Here is a 16043-nt window from a genome sequence, read left to right on the forward strand (position 1 = left end):
AGAGAGTGCTTTGAGAGACATGGGTGTTTGCAAGGTGTGGTTATTGTATGTCCCTTGGGTTAGAGCCCTATCACAGGATACAGAGTTAAGTCAGATGCTCCAGGTTCATCTCGAGAAGCTCAAGAGCCTCCAGTTCAACCAGGCTCTGGGACCTCTTTTGAGTTGCCAAGACCAAGCTGCAGATGAGAATTGTGATCAGAGGAAGAACTGTGCCAATTCAAAGAATGCAAGTTCAGGAGAATCCAGTTTGAAAGCAGCAAGTGAAGTGGGGAAAATGAGAGGAAATCTAAAGTGCAACTGAAGTGCAAGTTAGTAGCAGTAGGCACGAGCAAGTGGAAAAGTCACAAGATGCTGCCTGCATTGGGAAGAACATAGAGTAGCAAGTAGCTGTATCTAGGAGATAGCATCTGGAAATCCTGCTTCCTGTACAACATCGAAGCTTTTTCTCTATATGCATTGACCTGCAGTGATGACCCCTACAGGATCTAAAGCTGTGGTGTGCATTAGGTTCCACTGACAGCCAGACTATCTAACCCTAGATACATGTATTGGCTTTTAACTTACAGTCTTAGTGATCTCTTTGCATTCAGCCTGCAGTTGCATTTAAGTGCATGAATTTGGAAAACTTCACTTAAAACTAAACCTTTACTGATACGTAGCTGGCTTACTTAAAAGATAAATTGGAAGTTTGAGCATCTAAGTCCTCTAGGCATGCTAGTTAAAACTCATCGTGGATCTTCAAGTGATGATTTCAAGAAAAGTAGCACATACATAGTTCTTCCAGTGTCAAAAACCCCTTCTGTCTTCTGAGCCTCTGAACTGCTGAGAGAATGAAATATACTGTTCTATTTTCCCATTATTGTGTTTGAAGTGATAGTTAAGTGACTATGGATTAAGTAGAAAATATAACTGCTTTATTAAGAAGCTTTAATTGAAAACGCTCTACCAACGTGACAGGGCAGGCTTTAGTAAGTACAAATTCATGTCAGTTTTAAAGCCTGTGTTGTTGAGCAACTTTTTGCAGAATACTGCGTGACTGAACACAAGTACGCAGACACACAAGTGAAGCAGAAAACAGAAGTAGCAAAGCTGGTCACAAACTAGACTTTGTTGAGGTGTATACATGCCTGTGTACACAAAGATCTGCATTGCATCAAAAATTTGGGCTGTAATTGGCTGCCCTTTCTCCAAGACCAGGACATGACATACACTAACTAATGAGAGCTGTTGAGCTCTGCTCCAGACAGCACATATGCTGTGTTTTCAGCATCAGAGAACATACTAATACAAAGAGAACAGTAACAAGAAAGCTTCTTTAATTGTTTGTCTTATGTCTTCGTAGGTGTGGATGAGGTCACCATCATCAACATCCTGACAAACCGCAGCAATGAACAGAGGCAGGACATTGCTTTTGCCTATCAGAGAAGAACCAAAAAGGTAGTAAAATATGATGAAATACCAATATTCTTCTTGTAGATAGTTAGATTTTTCAGGGCTTGCGTGTTTCACAGATAACTGGATGCAAACTGGAGATACATATTAGTTGGTTTGTCTTTTCACTAAAATTAAAGGTGAGTCTCCTTTGTCCATGCTGTCAGTTTAGGACTGGTGGGGCTTCCAGATTTGTTGAGTATGCACAACTGGGACTGAAATCTGTTGGAGACAGTGGTTTCCTAGCACCTCCAGAAATCATGATGGGTGACATGCCAGCCACAGGATTCCCTGGTGAAATATGCTAAACAATAGTGAAAAGCCATTGACATGAAATGTCTCAGGTTGAAGGAAAAGATGGAGATGCTTTAGGGGATTCATTTTTTTTTCTTTTTAACTTTTTGTGGTTTTGTTAAGACAACTCATCATAAGGAAAGCGTTCCGTTTCTGTTCACAGAGCTAGCTTAAATGAGAACAGACTGCAGTCAGTTGTTCTACGAACACTGCAGATGTAGAACAAATGAGTTGAACTATCACTAGATATTACCCTGTCAGAAATACCTCAAGTACTGATCTGTTGATGGAGAGAAATCTGTAAAACGTGTGCAGAATTCTGCATAATGAGTCTTGCTATCTGGAAGGCAAGAGCTGTTCTCTTGACTTTTGAAGTTTTGACAGTCTTACCATAATTGAAGTTTTATGCCTATGAAAACGAGGAAACTTGTGTAGAGTTGGGATTATGATGAATGTATCTCTTTCAGGTTTGCCAGACTCCAGATGGTAGTCCTCCAGTAGCATCCCAGAATGCTCATCTGAAACCAAATGTAAATCTAGAGTTAAATTTTGGAAATTCACCAACTTTTATGCATGGCTGATAGAGGCACATGCAGAAGCACACACCAGTTGGATGCATGCATGTGTGCACCCGTCTGCACCCTGGTGGTCGTGCTCTGTGGGCACTGGGAGACTCCTGCATATAAGTGGACTCTTGTAGTGAAACGTGTCACTTAAAGCTTTGTTAAATGTTTTGCATGACCACAAAAATGCACAGGCAAGAAAATCCACAACTTTTTTCATCTGTTTCTTTCTCACCTTTTTTCCTTACTGCGACCCAAGAGCAAACTGAATGTATCAAGTTTAACAAGTGCCAAAGAATTAAAGTCTGTAGAAACAATGGAAGTTTGCAGTAGAAACCACTCAGTGAAATAAACAAGTGAATGGCAAGAGAGGAGGCAGTGGGATATGAAAAGACATGTATGTATATCTTCTAGGGACAGTATCTCATGGTTTTCTTTGGCAATGGGTTGTGTTGTACTAGGCTGCTTGTTTTGTGTGTTGCAGGGTTTCTCAGTAGATCGTTATAATTTTAAAAAGTCACACAGATCTACCTCTATTCCTTTGAGTTGAGCTGTGTCTAATGGAAACTATTGGTAATCTTGAGGAATGGCGTTTGATCTGTGTAGTCTTTCCCCATCACCAGCGTTAATGGATCTACCAGTGAACACTGGGGGTTCTGCATGTGTGTCTTCATATGTGTCTGGTCAGTCCTAACTGCCACCAATAATCTCTAACTTCAAAATGAACTGTTAATATCCAGATGCTCATTTGGAACACTTAGTAAAACCTTTTCTTTGCTATTTATAAATTAATGATATCTGAAGTTATGTGCTTCCCATTTCTCTCTTTGAGTGCTCCTAGCCATGGCAAAGAACAGCGGAGTGGAGACCCTGCTTTCCTGGCAGGGGGAGAAGACTTTTTTTTCTCCAGAAGCCTACTAATATGAGGGCAGGTGCTTGGTTCAGTTTGAGGTGCTTAGGATTGCAGTTATTTTGGTAAATCCTACTGTAGTGATTTGTATTTCCTTCAGCCTTCACACCAAAATGCAAAGATTGCAAAAACTTCGCTCAGCTAATTGGAATTCATGGCATTGTCCTAAAACTTATTAGAGATGTGCAGTATCTTTGCTGTTTCAGCTGATGTCTGAAGAACCTGTTTTCACGCAAATAAGTGATAGAGCATCGTATCCAAAATTGAGTTATTGTACTGAAGTGTTTCTTAGACAAAAGCAGCTAGATGCCCCAAACCCCCATTCACTGTCTTGGTCAATCCATGCGGTAAGTGTATGCAGTATTAGCATATATTAGTGCCTGGATTAAATGGGTGGGGTGACTCTGGAAATTAACTAAGTGCCTTGGCTCTTTATCCCTCTGGTACGAACTTCTCTGCAGTTCTACCCCCATTTCCCCTACCCCTCCAGCTCACAAATTGTTAGTGTAGAAACCCGCAATTGAAATGCAGAAATTCTGTTCTGAATGCTGCAGACTTAACTTCAGTTTAGGGAATACACTGATCTGTGTGAACCCCAGACTTGATCCCAGGGATTCTGACTTTGTAACTACACTACAGTGAAACTGATAATTAAATTATTCAAGTTGCATCTGAAACCTTTAAAAGAGGACATGCCTCTGACTTTATTTGCTACAGTTTTGCATGCATCCTGTGAAGTGAACATACTTGACTGTTTCTTTCTCTAGGATTGACTGACAATTAACAATAGAGACTTTGGCTATGTTCTTCTGATAGTTCCCTTGAAGACAGGGATAATTTTTCTGTGCTCAGGGTCAACTTTTTCTCTTCAGCTAGCTGTTTGGGAACTGGGGCTGTACAGTGGAATAACTGTGCAGTCAATTTTCCGATGTCTCGGCTAGTAAAGGGCTGGGGTAATAGGAAAAACACAAATAACACAGTGCTACAGGGAAAACTATGGGAGTATGATGGAGAAGCGCTGACCACAGGGAGTCAAACTCGGATCCATCTGTGCTTGTTAGCTCCACAAAGTGTCAGTGCTTCAAGACTGGAGCGGAGCTGTTCAGATGTGTCTGCACCATGCTTCCCAGCACTCTGTCAGCCACCAGTGGATTTCTTCTTATTTTCAAAGGATGAGAAAAAATTCCTTTGCCCTAATTTCTTTCTTAGGCTTTCACAAAAGAAAAGCTCTTTATGTTCTGTTTCCTTGTCAATTGTGTTAGAAACACTGTTGCAGCCTTGGAGACTTAAAGCACTACAGGCTAAATTCTCTGGAGATCAGAAGTGAGCTTTAATTTTTTTCTTCCATCATCCCTCCTTTTTTACAGGAACTTTCTGCAGCACTCAAGTCTGCTCTGTCAGGTCATTTGGAGGCAGTGATCTTGGGCTTGCTGAAGACACCAGCACAGTATGATGCCTCTGAATTGAAAGCTGCCATGAAGGTAAATTAGCTTTGAAATTTAAGTATCTTAGTCTGATGTCGCTGTCTCAAGAGTGACAATGGACTTCACATCCAAGGCCACAGTTTTCAAACATGTCCACTGATCATTAATTTTTTAGTACCTCAGTTTAAGTATCCAGTTGCAAGGCATCCAAAATGAGAGAAATTCTGGAACCATGTGATTTTTAAACTGTTAATTAAATCCTCCCTTTAAGGAAAAAAATAATTTTTATCAGATCAGGAATAACTGGTAGGCTGCTCTGGCTGGTTGCTGCTTTGCTGACTGCTCTTAAAAACAATATACAGGTTCATAGTACAAAAAAACATTGAGAGCAGCTGTTAGCTGGAGCCATTAAATCCTCTGCTAGCATTTATAGGCTTAAATAGTAGTTTCCAGTTACTGGGTCATATCACTGATCTTGAAAGAACAACCTGTACCAGACCTGCCCCTGTGTGGAACACGATGAGAAGGATGGGGTGTCAAAAGCAGTCTTTGGAGCAGCAGCACAGCAGTGAGTCACTGTGTTCAGTCCCCTACAATCACAGGCAAGCATGGAATAGATTGCTAGTTTAGAAATACCTGTTTTGCAGGCCACTGAAACAAGACTGAGAGGTGCTCGTGCCAGTGCATTCACCTTTCTAAGCAAACTAAGCTTTGAGAATTTGTATTTATAATCATCACTTAGATTCTGAATGTTCTTATCAGGTTGATTTTTCTTTTTTTTTAAATTATTAAAAACCAAGTATTAAAATATGTCTGTTGGAATTCGGAACAAGACAAAAAACCAATTAATTAATTTCTCCAGACTATGAAAAAGGAGTTAAAAACGACACAAGAAAACAAAACCACCCCCTTCACCCTGCCCCCAAAAAAACCTCAAACTCCCAAACCCAAAAAACCAACCTTGTATGGAGGTGGTAACTCTTTAATTATGGGCCAAATTCCTTTTCTGAGTAATCAGATGCTGCCCTCTTCTGGTTTAATTAGAGGCTATCCATAATTTACTGTGAATCAGATTAATTTGGTTTTGGTTTTTTTGTCTTTTTTTTTTTTTAATGTCTTATATCTGATATTGTTATATTTAGGATGACCACAGACTTACATAGCATTTATGCTGTATTTACAGCTCAAAGACCAAGCTGTTACCTCAGAGTAGCCACAAGTATAGAATATTCTGTTCTCTCCATAGGTCAGCTATTTCCAACTCCCAGGCACCTAGTCTAATGTTCTACATTTGCCTGAGCTTAAGTTTGACTTGACACATAGAGCACAGTAACTATGACATGGGAAACAAAGTTGGGTAAAGCAAAGTTATCACTGAGGAGTTAATTATTTTTCTGGTACATGTTCTTACAAAATACTTTAAAACATTTAGAACACCTTAAATTTTTTTGTCCTTCATTTCTTCCCCAGATACCTATTAGAACCACTCTGTGGAAAGCTTTCCTAATTCTCTTAGCTGTGAGCCATTTTTATAAAATTGCTTCAGTTTAGTGCTTTCCCCCGCCCCCCCTCCCCCCTTCAATAGAGACACTTTTTCCAAGAGGATAGTTCTCCACATAATTACTTCCATTTTCCACATGTGAAAGACTGCAGCATGAGAAGTTTTCCCAAGATGTTACCCAGCAGACTCCTCTTGGAGTGCTGTGGAAATCATGCCCATTTTTGCCATGTACAAAATGACATTCTGTTACAGATGATCTTAACAAACAGTATCCTAAGAGGAAGCATGAGAGTATTTTTTCTGTCTGCTGGTGATGCTGGAAGATGAGGGTAATGAGATTAGCATGAACATGGTTCATGGGTAGGTAAGAACCAGAGTAGAATGAAAAATTCACCAGTGGAGTCTATTTTTTTAATGTTTCTTTTCAAAATACTGAGGCATCTGCTGCCAGATGGCTTTACCAGCTAGTAACCCAGACATCCTTAGTGATCACTGAAGAGAAAAGCATCTTCAGCTCATTAAAGTTAGTTTTCTGTTCTAAGCCTGTGCTTCAGAGTTACCTGTCTTTTCTCCAGGAGCAAGAATATTGCAGTGTTGTTAGCATTTTTTTTTTTAATTTGGCTGTTTATCTATTAATTGAACAAGGTTTAGAGCACATTGGTCAAGCCACATTATTTTGGAGTATCTGAGTTATTACAAGGTTTAATTGATAGCTGATACATTTTGATGTGGTTTGTAATTTTTTTATAATGCTAATACCTGTATTACTTTTTAAACAGTAGTAATGCAGCTTAGTTCAATGTACTAATTCTTCATTGACCTTGATCACAAAAGTGGCTTTGAAATACTACATAAGACCTCTCAATTAATTCAGCTTGTTAAAAAAAAATAAATAAAATCTGGGTATTTAGTTTGTCATACTAAATACATCTTTATTTCTTACTATAGCTAATAGTAATATTGTGCTTCACAATGCACAAATACAGACAAAACTTGGAGAATATGGACAATTCAAGAGGGGCTATTTATTAGCTAGAAATTCAGAACATGCTTAAATCTTTGCTGACTTGGAGACAAGGCCAAGGCTAATGATGGTGTCATCCTTGGCTTTGCATTTATAGTGGAGGAGTGGTACGAAGGGTGGTGGGGAAGAAAAGCGGGGGAGCAAGTTGCTTGCTGCCCATTTGCATGCTAAGAATCAAATTTTCTTCCTGTGCTCTCAGTGGACAGAAAGCAATCACACATGGGCCATGATAAGTTACACTGGTGGGGAGGCTGCTGAGTGTTATGTACACTCACAGCAAATGCACATTGCCCAGAGATAATATCTGCAGGATCTCAAAGCTATTGGAGTAGTATTGGGCAACTAAAAATGTTCCATCTGCAGTTTCTCAGGCGCAGTTAGCAAAAAATATCCCTGAATTGTTGTGAAACTGTTAGAGTGGGAGAAAGGAGATGTCTGTAAAATATTTTTAAACCATTCAAACATGCCTGTTCATTTCTAGCACCTAACTGCATCATCTGTGTGTTGCAGGGTCTGGGAACTGATGAAGACACGCTCATTGAAATCATCTGCTCACGAACAAATCAGGAGCTTAGTGAAATTAACAGAGTCTACAGGGAAAGTAAGTTTACTTTGAAAGTTTCAGTGTACTATGTTTTTGCATTAAGTTACTTGGATAAGTTCCCCTCAGTGTAAATTTGATTGTTAGAGTTGCTTACACAATATCTGCCTTGTTTCTCCAGCAGTTGGAGGTAAGATACTATTTTGTACTGGTGTCCTGGATATTTGTGTGTGTTTCATCTTGTTACTTGGTAGCAAACAAATTGGAGAACGTTTACTACTTATATAAGTTGTGTCTAAATGAGGTTTTTTGTAAGCTAGGTGCATTCTGTTCATAGTGACAGAATTAATGATGTTAGATTTATGGATTGTAGGATCAGTTATGTAATAAGTAGGTGAATCTGAAATCTACCGAAGCACACTTGTAAGTTTATTTGGTAGACCTGCCAGAAAAGATGTGAAATAAAACTTTATAAAAGCATATATTCTGTTTTTCAGCTTTTCTAAAGCATGTTATCTGATTGAAGCTGTAATTCTTAGCTGATTATAAGTAGATATGAGTGATCTAAGATCCATCCTCAAAAACTATTACCTTTTCTTTCATATTCCTTATATTTTTATACTGGCCATTCTGGTTGGGTTTACCACAATTCAGTAGTGCAGCTGTCCAGTGCCTGTTTGTCTCCTTGAGCTGCAGAGTTGAGCTTCATCACAAATAGACTGAAACGTAGAAAATTGTTGTGTGCTAATGCTTAATAGTTATCAAGCAGTTCTGGTAAGGTGCTGGCTAAGTCAAAAAGGATAAGCAAAACCAGTGTAGTCTTAACAGCTGGTACTGAAAAAAATAATATGTATCAGCAAAGAAGATGCTGCTGTAGAATAGGTTGCTCTTGAAAAGAAGAGAGAATGTGATTTTGTAGCAATACAGGGTATGACCATTTGGAAAGCAGTGAAAATGTTTAGACACCAGACCAGAATCACGCACAGCATTCCTTTATTATAACAGCTTTTGTCTTTTGCTTTAAACTTGTAATTGCAGTTGTCCAGTCATATATCCACGAGTGGAGAAGGCCTAAATGCTATGTTTATCAAACAAGCAAATACTCATTGGTAGCTAAGAATGATCTAACAGGATACTGAGCTTTAAAAAATATTCTCTTGCTTTTAATAGTCTCAAGCTTCCCTGTTATCTTTCCATGACAGACTTTGATTGCATGGGAACTCTCATGACTAGCTGGTAGCAATGTTGGTTTTGTTGTACGCAAGCATGCATTTGTTTTCATTGTCTTCCACATGTGACTTTGGTTGTAGCTGTTTGTTTATGTGCATAAAACAGAGTAATTAGCAGCTGTCCTTCTTGTAAAGGAGTATTTGTAGGACAGCATTTACTTGAAAATAATTTTTTGTTTTCTAGTGTACAAGACAGAACTGGAAAAGGACATTATATCAGATACATCTGGTGACTTCCGCAAGCTAATGGTTGCCCTGGCCAAGGTTAGTCTGTTCATATTTTTCCACTTTTCCTAATGTGGCTGCACTTTGGTAACTGACTGATGGCTGCCAGTAAAACAGTTGGATTTCTGATTCACTTTTAAATTTCCTTGTGTATTCATTGTCTTTTCAGGAAAAAAAAATATTTATAATGGGGATGGAGCGTACTGTGACTCATTTAGCAAATTCAGATTAAAAAATCAAAGACAAAAAGAATATGCATGTAGCAAACTGCTTACTGTCTATTAAACCTCTTCTAAATACTGCTGTGCTTGTTTGAAGGGCAAAAGGTGTGAAGATACCTCTGTGATTGATTATGAGCTAATTGATCAAGATGCTAGGGTAAGTGCTGGTAATGACCATTAAATGTCTTAAATTGATCAAACTTTTGGGGATATTGAAAGTGCAAGTACTATGGGAGTGAGAAGCATTTATGAAGGTAGGTGTATATATTTCAGATTATCTTGCACAGTAATGTTTGCATGCTGTCAAGGTATCTGCCACTTGCAATCCTTCAGTTACCAGTTTTCATGGGCTGCTTACCTGCTAGTACCTATACTAGTACCTCTCTGGTATTCCCTTAGGCATATTGAGAAAGAGAGCCTTTAACAAACGGAAACATATACATTGCAAAGACCGGTTGCAACCAAGTAGTTGTGTAAGATTGAGAGAAGCTCATGGAATTTAGTGGTTGCTAATGCTTTTTTATTACATGTGTATCTGTCAAGAGCAGTTCTGTTGAGGTAAACAGAGCTAAATACAGAGTAAAACTTGTAGATAGAAGTAAATACAAAGTAACTAGTCTTAGTTTCAGATTAGATCCATGGATCTTGTCCTGGTGGTCTGCCCAACCGTGTGTCCTTTTGTTCTCCCACTGACACAGTTCCAGTAGTGTTTTTTTTCCAGTAAGGAAAAAACATTTGCAATGGCTTCTTGTGTAACTCCTGATTTTCATGATTTCTCGTTTCCTTCTAACCCCAGGAGCTCTATGATGCTGGTGTGAAGAGAAAGGGAACTGATGTCCCCAAGTGGATCAACATTATGACTGAAAGAAGTGTCCCCCACCTGCAGAAAGGTACTATTCAAGAGACAGATTTATTTTTTTCCATAAGAGAAAATTATACTGACGTGATAACTATTTTGTCCTAGATATGATTGAAATGAGTGTGAAAAACACTCATAAAACGTAGGAAACCTCATAAATCTTAATTCATGTCTGAGCTGTTAATTTTTTTTCAAAACACATAGTTATTTCTGTGGATGTGTTAATCTCACAGTTTGAGTATGTGTAGAGCTCTTTTTTACAGAGGTGTAACAAGGCTCAATTATATGTCAAGTACACCGAGAACAAAACTGTTACAAATCTAGAAAACATGGCTGCAGGAGACCTTGAGAAGTCCTTTAGCTTTTCCCTCTGTCCTAGGGTAGCTTAGCTATATCATGTGTTTAAATCTGACAGGGAAGACTCTCAAAAGCAGCTCTGATATTGCTGTAAGAAGCACATGGGAAAGTCATTTGAAGACTTTCCTTTTCAGGGCTTAAATCACTGTTGTTTCAAAAAATACTAGTACAGGATTAAGAGAGTATTTTACCAGATTATGGAGGTATTCATGGGAACTTTACTATCAGCTGAGAAACTCAGGCTCTACTTAAGATAAAGTTCTCAGAACTTGGACAGATATTTTTAAATCATGTGTCTCTGCATTGCTGTCTATGTTTTTGATTTGCATGGTTACTTTTACCAGTTCTTGGTCTAGTTTTGATTTCACCTGTTTTCTTTCTTGTGATAGTGTTTGAGAGGTACAAGAGCTATAGCCCATATGATATGTTGGAGAGCATCAAGAAGGAGGTTAAAGGAGATCTGGAGAATGCCTTCCTTAATCTTGGTGAGTTACCCTGAAGTAAAGACTATCTTTAGATAGGATCTTTTCAGTTCTCTTGCAGTGTATCATGATAAGGATAGGGCCCAGCTTTCTCTGTGTTGCTGGATGAGAAATAAACTGGATGTTCCGGCATTATTGGATACACTAGTGTATTTTAGTGTATTGAGAGGTAGCCTATTTTTGCCCTCTGCAAAATATAAACCTTGCTTTCCAGATGAAATAAAAATGTATGTGTTGTGATCTGTTGTCAGTTCCACTTTTGCTTTGATACAGAGGCTTAATGTTTGGTTCCCCAAACAAACAAAACAAACAAACTATAGCTGAACACATTAAGTATTCAATATAGACACAGTCTGGAGAGAGAACAGTGTGTGTGTGAGAGGAGGTGATGGGCAGAGGAGGATCCTACAGGCTAATAAAAGAGCTGATTTGGCACTGAATTCTCTGAAATGGGGAGGCTGGTACTGTGGTATGAGATAAAGATGACAAGGATGTCACCAAGTTTAAGAGGGAGATTCTTTAAGAGGAAAATCTATTTCAGACTAAGGGTGAACTGGAGAGCTCTGTAATGCAAATGGAGAATAAACAAGCTCAGCCTTGAAAGGGAGACTTCTCATGGATTAGCCTGCAATGAGTGTTTTCAGAAAAGAGGTTGCTTATAGAAGTGGAAGAAAGAATTGTGTTGTGTGTGGAGCAGGGCTAGCATTCTGAAATGACACTAGCAATGGAGGGAAATACTTTCTCAGATTGAAAGCATTTTGTGGTTCAATCACAAGTTTAGCCAAACAACTTTTAAATAACAACTCAGGTAAAAACAATTTCTCCGGGTCCCCTTTTGGAGAAACTTTTGCTGAAAACCTTATTTTCATTACTTGTCATGTCTTTAAAAATGGCTCCAAGGTTCTGTGTTCTGCTATTCCATGTAAGGGCAGGATGTTTAACTATTCTTATCTCTCTCTTCAGTCCAGTGCATTCAGAACAAACAGCTGTATTTTGCAGACAGACTGTATGATTCCATGAAGGTAGGGAAGATTGTTCTTTCTTTCTACTCATTTTTTTTCTTCCATTGTTTCATCCAATTTTGATTCCTTAGGCACTTTTATTCATATGTTGTGTGACTGGAGTGTGAATAAATTAAAAATTACTTAGTATTGTTCAAAAGCATTCTTTAGCAGTTACAAGCCTAGACCATCTATTCAGATGCATCTGGTATAAGGAAATATTGGGAAGGATCTCGTAATAATGATCTGTATTAGATCAGTTGATTATAATTAGCAAAGTTAGACACATGTTTTGCAGGTAACCAAGAGCTGATAGCAGAAAAAGCTGTTTATTGAAGTGCCAAAATAAGACACTAAATTTGCCTCAAAAGGTTTTCTCAAGAAATGGGATGAAAGAGAAACACCTGGTGACAGGCATTAGGCAATACCAGGAAGACTTCCTGGTGAACCAGAACTGCTTGCTTACAATCTAAGTAGCTAGATTTGTGCCTGGAAGTTGGTCAAACACTGCTGATGAGAAAGGTATGTTCATGCTTAAATTCCTGGATCATTACCTTAGTTAGAAGACTTAATTCTCTGGGTCTTTTATTGCTACATCTCATTGCCCATAGTTTGCCATCTTACCATTCGGTACGGTGGCCTTCTATGCGTTTCAGCTTTTACAGTTCTAAATGTGTATCTGCTTGTAGGGCAAGGGAACCCGCGACAAGGTTCTGATCAGGATTATGGTCTCCCGCTGCGAGGTTGACATGCTGAAAATTAAGAGTGAATTCAAGAGGAAATATGGAAAATCTCTCTATTATTTCATCCAGGTCAGTTTTTCAGCTTTTACATCAATTGTACGGACCTTGACAGCAGTCTTCATTGGATTGATCGTACCATTAGAATTCATGGGAGGTGTTCTAGAGGCTGTAGTGAGAATAAGATGTTATTATCCATGCACTATTGAAAAACCCACCTTTAACTTTACAGTCTACAGTGGATACAACTTCTGGCAGGCACTTGATGGTGTATGTAGGCTTTGTGCAATCAGCTGATGTGTTATGAAGGAAAAGTCCCTATCCTCAGACCAAAAGAAAAGAAAAAACAAATTGCTCTTTGGTTGCTGAATGAAAATAGAGCATCTAAGTTGCTGCTCCCTTTCATTTCAGTGCCCAAGGCATAGGCTTTTTAGCTAGAGTGATTTTTGTCCATTTCTGTGATTGTGCGGGAGCTATAGGTGCTAGGTTTGATTTAACTTGGGGCATAGGTAAAGAGCTTGTGCATCTGTTCAAAAACTAGTCTTCTACCCACCCTCACAACAGCATGTGATACACTATTCCTTGTGTAGATGAAGTTGAGTCAAAATCTTAAGCCAGAATCTTTTCCTGAAGATGTGAATTTTAGATTATAAGCAAATTTTCAAAATAGTGAACTTGATGTATGATTTTTGCAGTGATCAGTGAGAAGGGACAGAATCGAGTCCTTCAGCTTTCCTTTGTTGTGTTATTCTTTTTCATACCAAAGTTTTTCTCCTCTCTTGGCCTTGCATTTGTATTACAAGAATGATAAATAATTTCAGTTCACACATAAGTAAAACTCAGTCTAGATAGTCTCCTCCAGGTTGACAAAGCTTCAACTGCAAAACATAGTCTGTCCCACAGGTTTTTAGAATATAATGTGCATACTTCCATATTTTGTGATTGTTTTCTCACATGCTTATTGTATTTTTCTTCCCTTGTGTTACAGCAAGACACAAAAGGGGATTACCAGAGGGCGCTGCTGAACCTGTGTGGTGGAGAGGACTGAAAACTGTGATGGAAGAAACCCCATTCCAGAGACATGCCTTTTTTGCTCTTCATTTTACTGTAATCCTAGAAAAAATTGACTTGCCTAGCTAACCTTGACTTGCCTTTATATCTGCAAGACCACTGTTGTAGTATGCTTTCAGGTGGTGTGTGCACTTCTCTCAGCAGCAGTGCTCTGCTTGGCTCTGCCAAAGGTCCTAACAGCGTATAGCCAGAGAAACTAACCTTCCCAAGATAAACGAGCTTACAAGTGCTTGTGAAAGGCTCTGCCTCTGTGCGATGTTTCTAATAAAACATAAATAAAACTGAAGTTTTACTTTAAGAAGATGGGTCTCTTTCAGACCTTTAATTTGAAAACTGTGCATAATTGATATGTATTAGCCTTCACTGTGTTTTCTGTGTTGTTTTTTTCCTCCTGGGGTTCACTACTTGTGGCTGAAACCTTACCGTCCTCTCTCAAAGCCCTTCATCTGTTTAATGATTCAGTTTCTCAGCACAAGTGAAACAATTCTTTTTTTTTTTCCTCCATTTTTTCCCCCCAAATAAGTGACACTAAAACCAGAGCCCCACCTTTATCTGCCTCTGTACAAGGGGCAAACGCTTTTGAATCCCTCTTAAACGTTTAAAACACCCTGTAACACAAGTGTTTCCTTCATAAGGCCCGGCGCTAGGGCAGGCTGCGTGGATGTGTCAGACGGGCCGGGAAGCGAGGAGGAACGAAGTGGGTGCCGCTTATTTTACTGAGGAGGGAGTTTCCCGCCTTTCTTCTTCCCGCCCTCCCTGCTCCCCTGAGAGCAGGTCCGGGTGCGGAGGCAGGGGCCACCTTTGGGGCCTGCCTGGCCAGTCGGGGCCAGGGCCAGAGGCGCGGCCAGGGCGAGAGGCAGGGCGGGCCGCCCTCGGCGGCTGCCTGAGGTGTGGCGGCGGGGCTGCGCCACGCCGCTTCGGTCGGCCTCCGCGCGTCCGGGGTTGGCGGGGTCGCCTCCGGCTGAGGGGAGTGCGGGCCGTCCACCACACAGCGAAGGGCCGTTAACGGGGGCTGCCCCTGCAGCTGTGCTGGGCGCTCGGCGCTCCTGTTTCCCGCGCGTGGTGACAGCTATTTCTGCCTTCAGTTGCAGCCGCGGTGAAGTAAGCTCACCCGGTAAGAATGCACTTTTCTAGTCTCGCTATAACATTAGCTCCTTCTACGGTACGAAAATCATATCCAAATGTTAGGAAAAAGGTGTAAAGAGCAAAGCTTTCTCTCCAGCTGTGAGTGTTGCATTTGGGCGCTAACGTGTCAAGGCTGAGGGGAGCAGCCATCTTGGTGCAGGGGCCAAGCCTGAGTGCTCTTGGGGTGCTTACGTGTATCCAGACACTGCCTAGCACAGAGGCCTTGGGTACAACTGTAATATAAATATTAAATAATTGTCATAAGAGAAAATAATTTCTTCCTTTCCCAGCTGTTGTTCCTTTGGAAATATAAAACTGCCTGCAAGTATCAGCTGTTTCCCCTCAGGCATTACCTGGTTTGTAGCCCTGTTTCAAAGGCTGATATACTCCACAGAGGTAATTTTGAGACTTTTAAAATCAACCTTTCAGAAAAGACATGAGAAGCACACAGTTTCATGCTGCTATTAAAAGGGTGAGAGATCTTGCTGAAATATCATTGTCAGTACACCACAAGGAATATTTGGTGTAAAAACACTGCAGTTGATAAAATATTGGTAACTGAAATGCAGAAATGATACTATTTTTCAGGAGCAGCTCCAATTTAATGCCTGATGGAGCAGTGTCATTCACACCTGTTTACAAAATGCCTCTCTGTCTAGATTTGTACATTTAAAAACTATTGCTGAGACAGCAAATCACTCTTTGAATCTAATTAGGTAAGTCATCTCTATAAACTTTGCTTGCTCAAATGTGGCTCTATAAAAGAAATCAAACGGCAGGCATTTTTCCAGTCAGTGGAATGAACAACTAGAATTTGATGGCTAGCATGCTCTGCCTCACTGCTACAGGGTGTTCAATATTGTAGGCAGTCTTTCTTTGGGAGGAAGGCAATGTTAAATAAAGCGGCATGATTTCAAAGGCCAGGACCATTTTTGCTGACTGTAGACTAGAAAGCAAATTAGTCTCCTGTGAGATCTAGAAGCTCTCTAGAATGTAATTAAAGTTGTTTGCTGGCATTATTGATGATTTATTGTCTTTAAAAAAA

The 16043-nt window shown here is 39.8% G+C and overlaps 1 protein-coding gene across 2 annotated transcripts in view; it reads left to right on the top strand.

Moving 5' to 3' along the window:
* The window catches only part of ANXA2 (annexin A2), a 28712-nt gene extending 14538 nt beyond the window's left edge, over window positions 1–14174 (top strand). Inside the window, exons 4-13 of one of the 2 annotated variants that reach the window (XM_074880023.1) lie at window positions 1343–1437; window positions 4566–4679; window positions 7658–7748; window positions 9102–9181; window positions 9461–9520; window positions 10160–10253; window positions 10969–11064; window positions 12025–12083; window positions 12752–12874; window positions 13791–14174. In XM_074880023.1, the coding sequence (XP_074736124.1) occupies window positions 1343–1437; window positions 4566–4679; window positions 7658–7748; window positions 9102–9181; window positions 9461–9520; window positions 10160–10253; window positions 10969–11064; window positions 12025–12083; window positions 12752–12874; window positions 13791–13850 (872 nt within the window). In that variant the 3' untranslated portion in view covers window positions 13851–14174. Of the gene's footprint in view, window positions 1–1342; window positions 1438–2162; window positions 2256–4565; window positions 4680–7657; window positions 7749–9101; window positions 9182–9460; window positions 9521–10159; window positions 10254–10968; window positions 11065–12024; window positions 12084–12751; window positions 12875–13790 lie in introns of those variants that run through there. The other variant, XM_074880024.1, reaches the window with a different exon arrangement.
* Window positions 14175–16043: the final 1869 nt, after the last annotated feature.

This window comes from Strix uralensis, chromosome 11, assembly GCF_047716275.1.
Source record: "Strix uralensis isolate ZFMK-TIS-50842 chromosome 11, bStrUra1, whole genome shotgun sequence".
NCBI classification, from domain to species: Eukaryota; Metazoa; Chordata; class Aves; order Strigiformes; family Strigidae; genus Strix; species Strix uralensis.